The sequence below is a fragment of the Balearica regulorum genome, chromosome 2 (genome assembly GCF_011004875.1).
Source record: "Balearica regulorum gibbericeps isolate bBalReg1 chromosome 2, bBalReg1.pri, whole genome shotgun sequence".
Classification (NCBI taxonomy): Eukaryota; Metazoa; Chordata; class Aves; order Gruiformes; family Gruidae; genus Balearica; species Balearica regulorum.
The window spans coordinates 44524201-44539808 of NC_046185.1; the positions used below are offsets into that span (position 1 = coordinate 44524201).

The window sequence follows — 15608 nt, forward strand, 5'->3', positions numbered from 1 at the left end:
GCTCTCAGTTTTTGTTTTCTTCCCTACTTCCCACAATGTCATGCTGTATACCAGATCTTTTCTGTTCCTGCCTTTGAGATTGTGTGTGATAACCATTAATGAAGGTGAAATATTTGGTAAGTGTCATCAGTAGAAAATCTTGTGATACTACAGTAACTTTAGCTGTCAGATAACCAAGAATATAAAATTACAAAGGACCTGAAGAAATTCTGGTTTAGTGTAGTGATTGTATTGAAATTAGCAAATGCTATTTATGGGAAATAAAATTTATGCGAAGTTCGTAAAGACATTTTTGATAGCAACGATAAAGCTTTAGGTTGGAAGAATAGCCTTTTTCCAAGCGGTTTGTGTATTTGCTTGCTTACCGGTTGATTGTAGATAAGTGGTGAAGTTCTCCATCTGCTGGTGCGAGGTGGTGAATGCACTCTGCAGGTGGGGCTGGAAGTGGTATTTCTGTTTCTTAAATGTAACATGCATGTCTTCCAGAAACTCAGTTCTTATATTTACTTTTTAGTTAAAATTATTTCCAAACGTATCTCAACACAGTCATGAACTTTTTAGGATGAAGGGATGGCAAAAACTGTTGTAGTCACTGTAGATTATTTAACTTGTTAACTATCATTTGATTCGGCAGCTCATTGAACTTCAGGTTTGATGTAAGTGCAGATAAGTGAGCAGGGCTGGAATATTTTTCCAAATTATTTTTAACTTAAAAAAAAAAATCCTCACTCAAGTTCGACATTTTCTGTCTAAATTGTGCCTTACTTTTTTCATAAATGGAAAGGGAAGTTAGTGTGTGAACACGCAGAGGCCTACTTACTCTGCTGTGAAACACTTAAGATGTTGAGAAGTACATTTTTTTTTCTATTTTCACTAAAGGTTTTCTTGCTGTTTGATATTTGTGTCTGGTGACTTTTTGCCTTTTTCTACTCCAGGATACTGGTTTTGCCTCAGACAGAAGAACACAGCTGAGTGAACAGTCATCATTTCACCCATGATTTTACCAGGGCTCTAGCAGCCCTGAGCATTCTACCTCCCCCCACCCTTTCTATTTTTTAAAGTATGTTTGTAGTTAAGGAGAAGCATTGTGACTGTATGAGCTGGTAGTTTGAGCTTGTGTGTTTGAAATTTTAAACCTGGCTGTATATCGTAGCACTGATGCTATACAGTTACTCGTCATTATTAGTGACTTGGTGTTTTACATAAATCAAGGCAAGGATAAGGAAACACTTCTATCAGTCAGAATTGCAAATAGGAATGAGGTTTCCTTTGTTGGAAGACTGTTTTGTGATGACCGTCTAGATGGGGAGGAATAAGAATTGTACAACTTTGGTGTTGGATACTGTAGAAACTTTTTTTTAAAGCAAGAAGAAAATAGCAGGCCAAAACTTCAGTTTAATAGTGGTTTTCCCTTATTTAGGATTGTGTGTATCTCAGTGCATGCCCTTTCTGCTAAGAACTGATCTTTAATAGTTTTAGTACTCTTTTGATTGTGAGCTTGATGTTCAGAAAAGTGAATTTACTCATTAGACTACAGTCTAGCACATGAGCACACTTTTTTCATTTGCAAGGATGTTTCAGTGCTCTACTTCAGAATCATTGTTGTTTGCAGCTTAATCCTTCAGAAAAATGATTCAGACTGAAAGTCTTTGTTTAATGTTGGCAATGGAGAGGAAAAAACCCAAACCCTACCAAATTTGAAGTTGCTTGTAGTTTCGGCAAGCTTCCATTTAGTTTTATGGAAAGGTTTTTTTTAGTACTGTTTTGATAGAGACCTGTTAAACGTGTGAAAAAGGATTCATTAATGTTCTAAGAATGTTCTTCAAAGTTTTTAACCATGAAAATTGCGTTGTGGTGGTCCCCACAATGTAGGTTTAGGAACCAGTTTCATTCTGATAACTTAAATGGCCTTGGGCATCTGGACTCTGTGTGAATTCCTGGCTCGCAAATTTACACAAATAGGCATGTACAAAACAGGAATTTGCTGAGTTGTGTTGGAGTAATCTCAGATAAAAGATTGCATTCATATTTTAAAAAAGAATACTTGGTGAAATATGCCTGATTGAAGAGACAGGTAGAATTTTTTTAAAAGGTGATGGCAACGCAATCAGTCAGGGGTGAGTGTGTCTTTGTTGTAATTTTTTTTTTTTGTTAACGAGATTACCTAGAACATGCACCAAGATTTATGACAGGTTGTTTTTTTTCTTTTTAGCTGTGTAAGCTGACTAATGTTAACAACTAGCTTGCTGTGGATACTCTATTTATTTAGAAGTGGTGGATTAAACTTTTTTGTTGGCCTTTCTTCCAGTCTTCTATTGCTATTTTACTGGTAATTCATGCAACATTGAAAAAAATGTCTGGATTTTGAGTTTGTTTTATCTGCAGTTGTTATGTTATTGATCAGTATAGAGTTGAAGGAATTACCTTGAAGTGAGTATGCTGTGTGCAATTCATGAAACTTGATAGTCACTTAAGAGCCAGAAAGCCATTGAAAACTTCTAGGTACTTAAGGAATTCATTCTCCTCTAGTGAATATGGCAGGTATTAGGAGGAGCTCAGATATTCAGAGGGGTTTCCTGTGTTGAATCCAGAACAGAGCAATGTGTGGTTGTGTCTGCACTAGTATTCTGGTTCAGCTCAAAAGCGAACATCTGAGAAGCATCTCCTGGACATCACCACTCACCTGGCTTTCCTTCCTGCTGTGGGGTGATTTCAGAGCATGTAAACCCAGTTCCTTTCAAATGTAACTAAGTTGGTACATGCTCCAACTGCTGTTGGACATTTAGTTTTCAGGGTGGGACTAGAGCTGTCCTTGCCCAAATATATATATGAAGTGCGATAGGTTCTTAGCACTGTAGTGTTTTCAGTGTTTGCGGAAACTCCTAGGCTGCATTGCTTGCTAATGTTGACAGCCCATACTGACATATTAAAGCTAAGCTGAAAAACATTGGATTGAGTTAAAATCTGAAGGGTGAATTTTGATTAAATACCAGCTGTCCTGATTTTTAATAGTTCTGCTTCATGAAGTGATCCAATGCTAACAGTATTTCATCACCCTCTAATAGTTGTTGATTTGTTTCTCTTTTGAAACTCAAGTTATGCAAACATACCTATTTTCCAGGATTTCTTTGTGACGTGCTTCTGAAAGAAGAACTGAGAATCCATTACATACTTACGCTTTTGCGAAAACTCTTCCTCCTAATGTATTTTGCAAGCTAATTGAACTATCATAGAAATTCAGCATGGGAGGAGCTGTGAGTGCTGGAGAAGACAACGATGACTTAATTGATAATTTGAAAGAAGCTCAGTACATTCGCACTGAGAGTGTGGAGCAAGCCTTCAGAGCAATTGATCGTGGTGATTATTATCTGGAAGGATACAGGGACAATGCTTATAAAGACTTGGCCTGGAAGCATGGAAATATACACTTGTCAGCACCTTGCATTTATTCTGAAGTCATGGAAGCACTGAAGCTTCAGCCTGGATTATCTTTTCTAAATCTGGGTAGTGGAACCGGATACTTGAGTACAATGGTGGGATTAATATTAGGTAACTTGAATGTTTTTATTTTAATATAGTGTTTCTGCTTATTTTTAGAAGATTATACAAGCCCTGTAAAACTTTACTACTTTAAAAATGACAGTACTATGCTTAAGATTATGTGTTTGAGACGTGTTGTTAAAATTTTGTATGTTATTTACAAGCTGTTCACTGACAGTGCTATTCAGTGACATTTTATGGAGTGTTTTGGAAGAGAGACAATTGTTCCTGCCTGCCTTTCTGTAGCCTAAAATTCTCATTTGAAAAGAAACAGTCCTTTTATTGCTTAAAAGGAAAAGGCACAGAGGCACAACTTTTGAGGACTGAAATTTTAGTGTGCATTTGCACTGTATTTATGCCCTTACTCAAGGTTGCTGGTTTGATCTTTTTTATGGGAAAAAAAAAATTATGAAAACAAAATTCTAAATTGTAAAGGTTAATGATTCTTGAAGAAGCTTAATTGAAAATAAATCTCTATCAGCGTTCAAACAATTCTTTTAAAATACATGTATTTAATCACTTTATTAGTGAGAAAGTTTGGGAATGTAGACTGATAAGACAGTTTAAGCACTGCAGGTCTATAGGTTTTAAAAACTATTTTAACAGATGAGCACTGTGGGTTTTTTCTGTTTTCAAATACATTTTCAGTATGGGGAAAAAAAGAATGAAATATTGCTGTCTAAATTTAAAAACATGCCTTAGAGAGAAAACTGCTTTAATTTTTCCTACGTCCCCAATATTTAGAATACAGAACATGTGTACCAACAAAAACTCTTTAAAATTCATTTTAGTACATGAAATAATTTATTTTAGTATGTAGTTTTCATAGATGTAATTTTATTGACTGCATTACATGGAGTTTTCATATTTCCTCGGTTGCAGAAAACTTACAGGTAAATCACAGATTTTTACATATATTTATGTACATAACTGAAGTGTGAAGAGTTGGTTTGTTAATTTTCAACTAGTTTAGTTACTTTGTCATCTGTTCTTACTCATTTAAGAGTAGAAATTATTCCTAATAGTACATAACAAACATCATTTGTTGGCATCTCCAGCAGTGTCTTTTGTTCCATTTAATACAAATAATTTCAATAAACAGTATACTGTTCTATTGTGGAAACAGGAATTATGTCCATTCACAGGTTAAAAAAAATAAAAATAAATCTACTCTGTTAGTGTTGCTTTGCCCTTTTCAAGAGTGTTTCTTTTCGAGAGTAGATATTTTTAATTGGATTGTAATATTTTATGTTCAGAGTTCTATTTCAGTATTAAAACAATTAGTAAATATTGCTGGAATTTGTCTCTAAAATGTGTGCTCAGGTTAGTGAGTAATGGTATTAATTTATTCCTCTGCCTTGTGGAAAGCTTTATTTCATTATTCTTAATTGTGATGTTTAAAAAATAAATTGTAGCTTATGCATATTGCGCTTATATCTATGTATTTAACCTATTCTGAGTGGCTGTTGGTTGGGTGTTGAATGCTCCTGGGTTTGACCTCTCCTATCCAGAACTCCTATCCTTCAGAATATTGTGTGTGGAGCTGAAGAAATTAAACAGGAAAAGACTTGTCTTTTACAGAGGGTGAGGTTGGCTGACAGCCCCTGAGGAGCAGAGTTACACTGGAGATGTTCCTGCAGAGCCAGCTCAGGTGCTGATACTTGTGTAGCAGTGCTGAGGAGCCTGGAGCAGTCACTGCTCAGCTGCTTACAGAAGTAGGCCTTACATGATTTTGTAGTGCTGTACTCAGCCTTCGAAGCCTGCTTAGTGTTGTAATGTGGTTTGAGTGCTAGGCTGAGGCATGGAAAGTATAAATACAATTTGTGTGCCTTTATTTTCTTACTCTGCTTCTTTTGATAAAATTTCTAGTTAGATATAATCATTCTTCTTTAGTGTTTGTTTTAAATCAAGGAGCATCTGCTTTAACTAAGAAAAATAATTTTCTGACAAATAAACCGTATTTTTTTAAAAAAAGCATAGGCTTTTTTAAAACTGATTTTAGTGTGCAGTGTAATTAGTAACAGAACCATGTGTTTCTTGACAGTATTTGTGTAGCTTTCAATTTGACAATGTAGTGAGTAGTATTTCTGCCACATTCACAGTGTCAAAATGACTAGATTAAATTAGCAGATAATTTGAAACTGGTAAACGCTTGTAAGTATAGCAACATACAAAGAACCAACCAAACTACAACCAGCCACCACTCTGAGATTAAATTAACTGTTGTTGATACTGTTAAAATGTAGACTAGATGGTGGAATTGCTAGCTCATTCTGAAAGAGGCCAGTTGACTTTGAAGAGTAACAGAGAAGTTTTTTTCTCGATTTTTAGAATGGCTGACTCTTTGCTTAAATGTACAGCTGTGACTTTCCTGATGAAAGAGAACATGTTTCTTGTATTTCTGTTCAAATGATGAATACTGTGATGTATTAAGATGTGGTGGTGTCTTGCATTCATAGATTTAATTTCAAGCTGTTGGAGCAACTGACACAGGTTTTTTTAGTTCTTTGTTTTTCAAAATCAGGTATTGAAAGGAATGTATATGTGAATGTTGGGACAGATGTTGTTGATGCATTTTTAGTTTACTTTAAATTTTGAGGTTAAAGGAATGACAGTTATTTTTTAATTAAAGAAAACGTACCTTGGATGCAGTTGCATGCTGTAGAACTGTAACTACACTGGTTAGAAACATGATAGCCTATTACTCCAAGGGAACATTAGATAATTAAACAGCTAGGAAGGGTTTGCCTATGCTAATGCTTTTTTTTAATGTGATAGATGATAAACTAAATTTACAGTAGATATAAGTGTTAACAGGAGGTACATCTTGTCTCAAGTTCTAAGAACGTTTCTTGGATAATCTACCTACCTCTTGCCTACCATCAGAGAGGTCTTACAAGCACTGCATATGGTAACCTATTGGATTAGTTTTATTTCAGCTAGTAGAAAATGTTCTGAACTATGTTAAGAATTGCAATTATTAATCAGCTTAGTGGCATGTACTGTCTTTTTTCCTGCAGTAAAATGAAACATTTCTCAGTATAACCCTAGGTCTATTTTGTTAATCGGTGTCCTAGAAAAGACAAATTGAATTCTGTTTCATTGGAGTAACATCTTTGAGCTAAATATTTAGGAAAGATTTAGAAGGCAGTAGAGAATATAAATGTAAGTTTTGTCTAATCTTATTGATGTTTACTTTTCTTCCCCTTCCCTCTCCCTTTTCCAATTCTGTGCTCCAATGAGTAAAGTCCCTGGGCTATGAGTGCATGTTAAATATAGAATCCCCACAGCAAATGTGACTGTCTGATTAAGAGTCCTTCCTGATGTGGGTAATCCTCATAATACTGTCTTACGAATTCTTCTTGTGTCTGAAAAATACCATTAACTTTCAGCACACAACTTGACTTGGAAATATAATTGGACAGGAAAGCAGTGTTGCGATTGTGATGGGATTGTGATGAGTGAACACAATGTAGTGAATTTCAATGTTCTAGATGTAAATTAATTATTATATAAGTAAATCAGGAGCAGACTTCTGATTTTGTAACCTGCAAAACAGAAGAGCAGATGTGGCTAAGGGATATAATACCTGATCTCTCAATTGTCAAAAGCTGAAAATTTTGCCATAATAAAACTTTTCAAAATGTAAATATCAAGATAGAGACTAAATTATAATTTGAATTTGTTGTATTCCAACTAAATAATGTGTTGAAAAAGGAGTTGCTCAGACTGACTTAAGTGTAGTCAGATTAATTTTTTTCTACATGCTTAAGAAAATTCATTCTATCAAATTGTTTTGCCACAGTTCTGTCCCTGTTCTTTCATTGATCCTTTGGCCTTTTACCTTCCTCTTAAGCACTGGTAATGCAGATGCAAAAAATAACTTTGTCTAGTGGTACTGGGAGAATTCTGTGTTTTATGTGGTGTTGGTGCTTTCACAGATGAAGGATATAATGCTATTCTACCCTGATGTTTTTGTTTACAGGACCTTTTGGGATAAATCACGGCATAGAGCTTCATTCAGATGTGGTAGAATATGCCAAGGAAAAATTGGAGAGCTTCATAAAATATAGTGATAGCTTTGATAAGTAAGTATCTAATTTGCCTAGTTCACTTTGCAGCAACATTTTTGTGTTTAAATTGAGTGCGTCATTGATTATGAGTTTAGGGAGGGGAGAAGAATGGCAAACTTCCAGTTTGTGACATTAGTTCACGAGATAAGTTAAGCCTTAGGAAAGCATGCTTTAGAAGTGCGCAAGTATTCTGCTGTGTAATACTTAAAAAAATTATTTCCCTGTATTTTGGCAGTGTGTATGCATACATATGCACATGTACGTATGTGTACATAAATGCATATATACATACATACTGAAGAGAATGATACACAGGTGTCTTTGCATGTATAGAGTAATTTGTATCCATTAAGTCAGTTTTTACTGTATAATTGGACATCATTTTTCTGTACAGCATTAACTTTTTTCTAATCTGCCACTGTTGATCTAGACATGAGTAAATTTATCCGATTTGTCTTCATGTTTATTACTTGAAGAGATAGACTTAGGAGTATTTATGCTTGTACACAACTCATTTTTACTGTTACACTTCTGGGTTACAGGGCTTTGAACATTACTGGTTTTACCTACTCAGCAATTTTTTTTTACTAGTTTTAGGCTGGCCCGTAAGGATTTATCTTTGGCCTCTCTGCCTCTGAAAGGGAAAACAAGGTTCTAGCTAGGGCTGTATTCTGTGAAGACTTTTTTTCCTTACAGGCATTAAGTTCTTCAACAGTGATTGTAAGGTAGCTCCTGGAAATGCAGGAAAGGTTTTGAATTTTAGGAGTAGCCTAAGAATTGCACAACCTATGCCTCTTCTCTTCCCCAGTGAGCAGCAGAGAACATTTTTTCTCTCCCTTTACCTTCGTTGTAACACGCTTTAAGAACTTCCACGCTCTTTGGTTATGTTGGCTGGAACTCAATCTACTTTTTTCCATGTGCCAGACTTAGGTCTGGTCTGACCACGGGCCTTCCTCCTTACACTCCTAAATAATGGAAGACTCTTAATTAGAGTATAAAATTAAGTTTAAAGTATCATCCTAGTGTTACATGTATCTGAATTCAATTCTGTATTTCTGATATGGTTCTGATAAGGACTTACGTTAGCTGAGGTTAATACATACAGAGGCCAGAACAAATAAAAATGGAGTCAGTCTGGAACTTTATGATGCACTTTATATAATCCGTCTTTAAAGAAGTGTGTGAAACTTGGTCACTCATGATCATTACTAATATTGCATTAGTGGCCTTATTAAGTTACATGTACCTGTCAGCTAATCAATTCCAGTGCATTCCATCTTGCGTTCCTGTAGGTGTGTGTACTCAGACATACAAAAAGCTGGTTTTGATTGAAATGTCTTTCCAATCTGGTGATAAGTTTATATACAGAAATTAGCGTGAAGGAGTAAGCAAGGAAATGTCATTATTGTTTAAACAAAATCTGATTAGGATAGTTATGTAAATCAATATCAGAACACTGGGATTTATACTTTAAAACAGGCAAGAACTGGAAAAAAAACAAACCCCAAAGTTGCTAAACTTGGCATAAATGAGTGTCAGCTTTAAATGTATATTGTGTTTGAAGGAAATAAGTGATCATATATAGTAAATGATCTAAATATTCTTAAAGGAGAAGAGATGTATTTTCCTGCTAATTCAGTGAAGATCAGCTCTGGGGACAGTGTTATAAATGTCATATGCTGTTAACAATGATAATTAAATTAATCTTTAGTTATACAGTGTTACTCCAATGAGGAGAAAAAGTCAGCAGGTTGGTGAAGATGATCTAAAATTTATCACTAATCTGTGTATTCTTATCTTGTCATATGCTGTTTAATAATCTACCTTTTCTCACAACAGTAAAATACCAAGCAATGGCTACAGAAACACCCTCCTCACCAACCTAACAAAAATTATAGTTCTATGAAAGTGCTTTTTGATACAGATCTACGTAGTAGTAGCTGCACAGCAGCTGACATGATACTGATAGGCTCTTTGGACTTTGTGTTTTATGGGGAGGTTTGTAACTTTCTGCATAGCTGATTCTGGCTAACTGCTTTGTTTGTAAATACTCTGTGTTTTTATGTAGTTAATGAAGATGGTGTGTGGATTTTTCTGTGATGGGGCTCTTCTGTATTTTTTTCAATACAAGTGAATTTATACAGCATGTCTTGAACTTTAATCTGCCTCTCAAAGTAACATGCTCTGGGTCAGTATGACTGGTTTTAATTCTTGTTTCAGTAACTCTTTCCTGCATCTTCATTTATAAGTGAAAGATATTTATCCAAAATTGGATAATGGATTGGACTGTGGGATCTTAATTTAACTACTGATTTGGTAAGCTTAGTATTTGGATGAAAGACCACCCAAGAAAAATGTGTGGTGTCTGTCTACTGTTGGACACTGGTGTAAACCTAGCAGATGCCCTTACTGTTTGAAAATAGATTTTATGTGGCAGGCTGGTATGAATGAAGTTAATTTTCTGAGTGGATGTGTGTGTGTGATGGGGAAAAATACCTTACAGTTGCCAGCAGCCTCTAATAAGGCATGTGGGGGACAGAAGGAGCAGAGAGACCACGATCTGTTTTCCTGGCAGTAACGGAGTTATGCTTATGGGGAATTCTGTTAAACTTTGCATTGCTGCTTCCCTGCGTTCGTTCCTCAGTACATAATGTTCTTTTATCTGGTCTGAATATTTTAAGCGATCTTTTGAAACAAAAAATAGGAGTTTAACCTTATGGGTAGGTACTTGGAGAACTTCAGCCTAGATCCTAAATAAATAATTCATAACTTTGTGGTATTCCTTTGCTTGCAGCAGTAGGCCATGCCACCTTATCTAACTTTTGCGTGGAGCTGGGTCATGCTGATTTAGGTGGGTTTTGATCTGATAAAGCAAGACGGAGTATATTGTTATTTTTGTGGGGGATGATCCAGTGTTGTGTGATGTAATACAGGGGTTTTTTTTTTCTTGAGTCCTGATGAGAATGTTCTTGAAATGCAATTAAAAACTTACTTTTCTATGATTGGGGTAGGTGCTTGTCCAAAGACTGGAAGCAATGTAAAAATAGCGTGTCCAGGATTTGAGACACTCTGCCTAAAAGGAGGGTGGTCTACTTCTGATAGCTGGGCTTCTCTTGGTTTTGGCCTCTTGAACTGTTCATCAGAGGTAAAGCTTTTCAGATACTTGTTTCAGAAAGACAAATAATTCCAGTAATTACTTGAATCTGTATCCATATCCCACCAATCTATAAAAATAGTTTTCCTCTAAATGGAGGTGGAGTTGTTCATTCTGAGAGGTAAAATCCTGCCTTGATTTTTCTTGACAGCATAGGTTTACCAGTAGAAGCAAAGGAGAAGTGCCACCTGAAAGCATTTGAAAGTGTTGTGGTTGAGGTGCAAAGATTGTAGGTATAGACTGAAGAAAGTTCTCTGCCTGACTCTGAAACATGCATAAGGCTCTCTTTCATTTGCAAAACCTTCAGGGAATGCATGCCAATTAAGGGGAAAAAAAAATCATTCCATAAGAAGGCTCTATCTGAAACACATATGTGCAAGTACCAGGCCCCGCTTCACCTGTTTATTGAAGGGGAATGTGTTGTCTTTTCTGCTCCCAGTCAACTTCTAGACCTAGAATATCCAGCTCGGAGAGAGAGTCACAGGGCAAGGCTAGGTTGCCCATCTTCTAGCACCCTATCAAAAACCAAACCTGGGTAAGCTGGTGAAGTCCCTGCTGTGAAAGAAAATCACCAACCCTTCTCAGGATCAAAAGAAACCACTTCAATGGTAAGTGACAAGAACCCTAGTACTACTTCTGGGGTAACTGTTATGGGTGAAACATCTTCCTGAAGTCCTGTAATAGGTTTTGTTGGCATTGAAAAATACTAGGCTTAATCTTCCAACAGAATTATTTATTTGTCTTCATCGAAATTCAGGGCTCCTGCTAGGACTCTGAAGGCTCACTTTCTTTTCATTCAAGCTGATTTAAAACAGAAAGTTCCTTGTATACACACAAAGAAAACTCCTTCTTGCCCCATACCGCTGGTTAATGATTGCAGAAAAAAACTAAGCAGGAAAAGCAAACTGTCTCCAAAACTCACTGGTGGCTTTCTCAGTTTAAATCTTACTGATAACTTAGTCTTAGTTTCAAGGAATGTAAATGCTGGGGTTTAGTAGTGAATGATTTCTTGTTGAGGTTTAGTCTAACCAGAGCAACATAGGGAGTGCAAGAATTCCAGTGGGATTCTTTGATGTCAGAGGTTATGTTAACCAAAAAGGAAAGGAAAACAGGCTTTTGGAATATCCATTTTTCATTTAGAGATATTAAAGAGAAGTATTATTTCTCATCCTACACCTCATAAACCAGAAGGCTCCAAAAATAACAATTGAATCTACTCTTGTCTAGAAAGGAACTAAACTTGCATTTTTAAAGTATTTGATAGTTGCAGAAACTCACATTTTTGCTGTCTCAGAACCACACATAAAATAGCTTTTAGAAATAAATTAAATCCCATGGTGGACACTGTCTTTCTTTGAAAATCTCTGCCACAAGTTTTGATGGTATTTAGAACTTTTTTTACATTAAAACAAGGGATGACAATGCTCAGTGCGTGGTTCCTATAAAATCGGTTGCTTCACAAAACCCTGCAGTATAAAATATGACCATTTCAACCTATAAAACCATTTTTCTGCTTCAGTTAAAAAAAAAAACAAAACCCAAAAACAACAAAACCAAATACTTTTCTGTTTCTGTGAACAGATAAATTTTTTTTTCCACACTTCCATGCATGGATGTGTCAGAGCCCTGACAAACTGAAGTGACAGAAATTTTTCTCACCTCCCTGTTCCTGTCCACCTTTCTTAAAATTCACTATGGAATTGATAAAAAGTATTCCTTCAATGTAACTCTTCATTTCGCCACCAAAGTTTAGATAAAATACCTAATGAAGTTTAGATTTTGTAAACCACTGCTGACGGGAGAGAGAGATTAGTCGTAAGTATTTTTAAGAAGTAGAAAGTGTTTTCAGAAATAATTGAGTAATGTGTGTTGGTCCACTTCAGTGAAACTGATGAGAATATCAGAAATTATAAACAAGATAGAGGTTATATAATAAAAGAACCAAGATAATTTTATTCAAAAATGGAGATGACAAATACAAGCAAAGTAGAGCTACAGATTTCTCACTTAATGTTCCTACAGCATTGCCTGCAAGCTGGAAAAATGTTCTAGACAAAAATACTGAATAGAAGTTTTACCAGCATCACTCTTGGCTATTACTCTAATCCTGATTAAAATTACTGTTGCTGGTTTTGGATGCAAGGGACTTAAAAGTTGTTATTGTAGATTTTGTTTTAAACATGTAATATTTTTATTTGTTTCTGTTTGTTCTAATGTTTGTAGTGTACATGCAGAAGGTTTCACAGATAACAGTAATACTAATAGGTAAAATATGTATAACTTTTCAACAAAACATGCTAGCTATCCATGAATATGCATTTATACATGAACCAAGGACTAGGTCAAAGAGCTTGAAAAATTGTTTGAGATGGAGTAACAATGGAGAGAAAAAAATACAAAAAAAAGGTGAAAAGAGCTTGCCATCTTGCCCCGCTATTGTCCCACTTAATAGAAAAAGAACTAACACTCTTCAAAAATTGTTTTCCCATATTAACTGATGCAAGCTTTAAGTTTCTTAGCTAGTGATTTAATCTTAAATAGGTGTCACTGACAAGATACAACATGGAAAGTATTGAGAAACAAATGGGAAAACCTTTTCCTGTAATATATAAGAACCACCTCTAAATCTGATTGATAGTAGCTCTAAAGCACTTTTGCAGTCAAGTAAAATGAGAAAGGCTAATGAGGCATAGAAAGCAGAAAGTAGTTCATTATTCTGTTGCATGTTCTTATGGTATGTCACACAAAGCCATGTGAGTATTGACCTTCATTTGTGATTTTCAAAGATAAGTTTTATGTTAGTCTAAAACATGAAAAATTGACTAAATGATCTGAAAGCTTCTTCAAGGTTTCTTTCAGCAAATGCATTAGTGTTTAAACAGGTTCTAGGAGTACTTGGAGTAAGATTACTGATTTATGAAATTCTTATGTTTGCACAGCAGAAGCTCTGAGAGTACTGTCTTTTTAATGCAAATGGACAAAGGAGCCAGAACTTCTGAGGTTAAATTCTGTGTAGCTTTCAGTCTGTGTCTTAAAATAACCACAGGAAACCCTTATTTTTCAGCTTCTGTAGCTGTGTTTTGAAAAGATGGGCCAGTTTTTTTGTTGGTGAAAGAGTAAGAAACCTCTAAACCAATCTACCAGAACTGATTTTTTTTTTCTCCCTTGTTCCCCCATACTGAGCAGTTCTTTTGCTGAAAATATAGTCAGCAGTATATTAGTATAAGACGAAGATAAGTGTTATTTCCTTGTTATAGTAGCAAAAATAGTTTAGTGTTTTATCATACGTTTTCAGAGTCTACTCACTTAACAGATTCATTTCAATGTCTGGTTAATAATGTATGTGGTTTAAGGGAGGTTTGATACAAAGCTAATTTCATGAGTTCTGGATTTACCGTTCTGTTTTGGACTGTGTATTAAAACCTGAGGGTTTTTTCCATTAAGAGTTATGCGTGAAAGTCACTGTAGTTCAAATGGCAAGTGTTAACTTGCCAACCTTTTCTTATACATCCTTAAAGTTGAAGGGTAGTCCTTTGTGCCCTAAATTTGAATAAATTTAAATGAATTTCCTATTAGAGTGGAATTACTTGGAGCAGCTTGATGGTACTGAATGAGATTTCAGAGTTTTTGGAGGGCTTGAGTTGACTCACTAAAAGAAATGTGTGGATGGGAAAACGGTATACTAAATTCATACTGAAAGAGGTTTCCTATCTGTGAGCAGCAAACTGAGATATGGGTGTGGTTAGTAAATACAGGAGTAGGCAGAAGTATACTGTTAGATGATATCCTGATGTGAACTTAGTAGTTGAGAGGTATAAAATGTAGTTGGAGTGATGTTGGTTTGAAGAACTGATTAATTTTTCCTCTTAGCAAAAGACAGATGTAAGTAGTTTAAGTGGGTCTTCAGTATTACTTTTTATAATTGTAAGGTGTTTTACCACTTCCTTCAAACAAACCTGTGGATGTTGAAAGCTTTTTTTGTCTTCAAATTACTTTCTTCCTCTCCAGTTTTATTGAAATTGTTCCTTTCAAAAGAATCAAGTATGTATACCACTTAAAAAAACCAACATCATCTTCAAGAGACATCAGGATAACTTCCTGCATTCATGAAGGTTGTGTAGATAGAGCTTAGACTGAGAATCATCCTATACATCTTCAGAGCTGGAAGTAATTAAAGGGTGGATTCTGTGGGTGTTAGAGTAGGATCAACCAATGAAAACCCTTGTTAAAAAAACCCACAAATCTGCTTAGGTTATTGTACTATACTTTCTTTATTAATATCTTGCTATCACACAAATACTAGATTGGTGGATATGGATACAAGAGCAACAAACTTGAATCTCAGTTCTTTGCTATAAATGTTTTTTTTTAAATGGATGTTCATTTTATTATAACAGGAATATAACATTTTATTATAACAGTCTTCATTGTGTTGATATCTCTGGGGAATCTTACTGGAAAGAACATGGGCAGTAACAGTCTACTGATAATTTTCTTAAGTTGCTGCAGCAACACCAGAAATGGACTTTAAATTCTACAGAACTTTTTTTTTAATGTTTAGCTGGAAGAAAAGTACTGTGGCTATGTGGAGAATGAACTTGAAATGCCCATCCTTGAGGGACAGATAACAAAAATGCAAAAGATGGAAGAGCAGAATCAGGTCAACAGATGTTTTATGTGCTTGAAACTGCTTGATTATCTTGGACCATTGCTAAACATGATCTGTGTGTGCTTAAATTTATCCTATGGCAAGTGCTTGTTTAAACAGAAATTTTCTGTTGCTGTGTTACCTATAACGGGAACTCTTTAATTTTTTTCTGTTGGCTGTTGGTTCTCTTGTA

General features: G+C 35.3%; 1 protein-coding gene across 7 annotated transcripts in view; it reads left to right on the plus strand.

Moving 5' to 3' along the window:
• Positions 1–15608, plus strand: part of PCMTD1 (protein-L-isoaspartate (D-aspartate) O-methyltransferase domain containing 1) — a 46050-nt gene that overhangs the window by 17484 nt on the left and 12958 nt on the right. For 2 of the 7 annotated variants that reach the window (XM_075744102.1, XM_075744104.1), the window contains exons 2-3: positions 3122–3549; positions 7526–7628. The exons of 1 other annotated variant lie outside the window; for it this stretch is intronic. In XM_075744102.1, the coding sequence (XP_075600217.1) occupies positions 3243–3549; positions 7526–7628 (410 nt within the window). In that variant the 5' untranslated portion in view covers positions 3122–3242. Of the gene's footprint in view, positions 1–2159; positions 2193–3121; positions 3550–6902; positions 7013–7525; positions 7629–11235; positions 11376–15608 lie in introns of those variants that run through there. 4 more of the 7 variants (XM_075744103.1, XM_075744106.1, XM_075744105.1 and 1 more) reach the window with 4 other exon arrangements.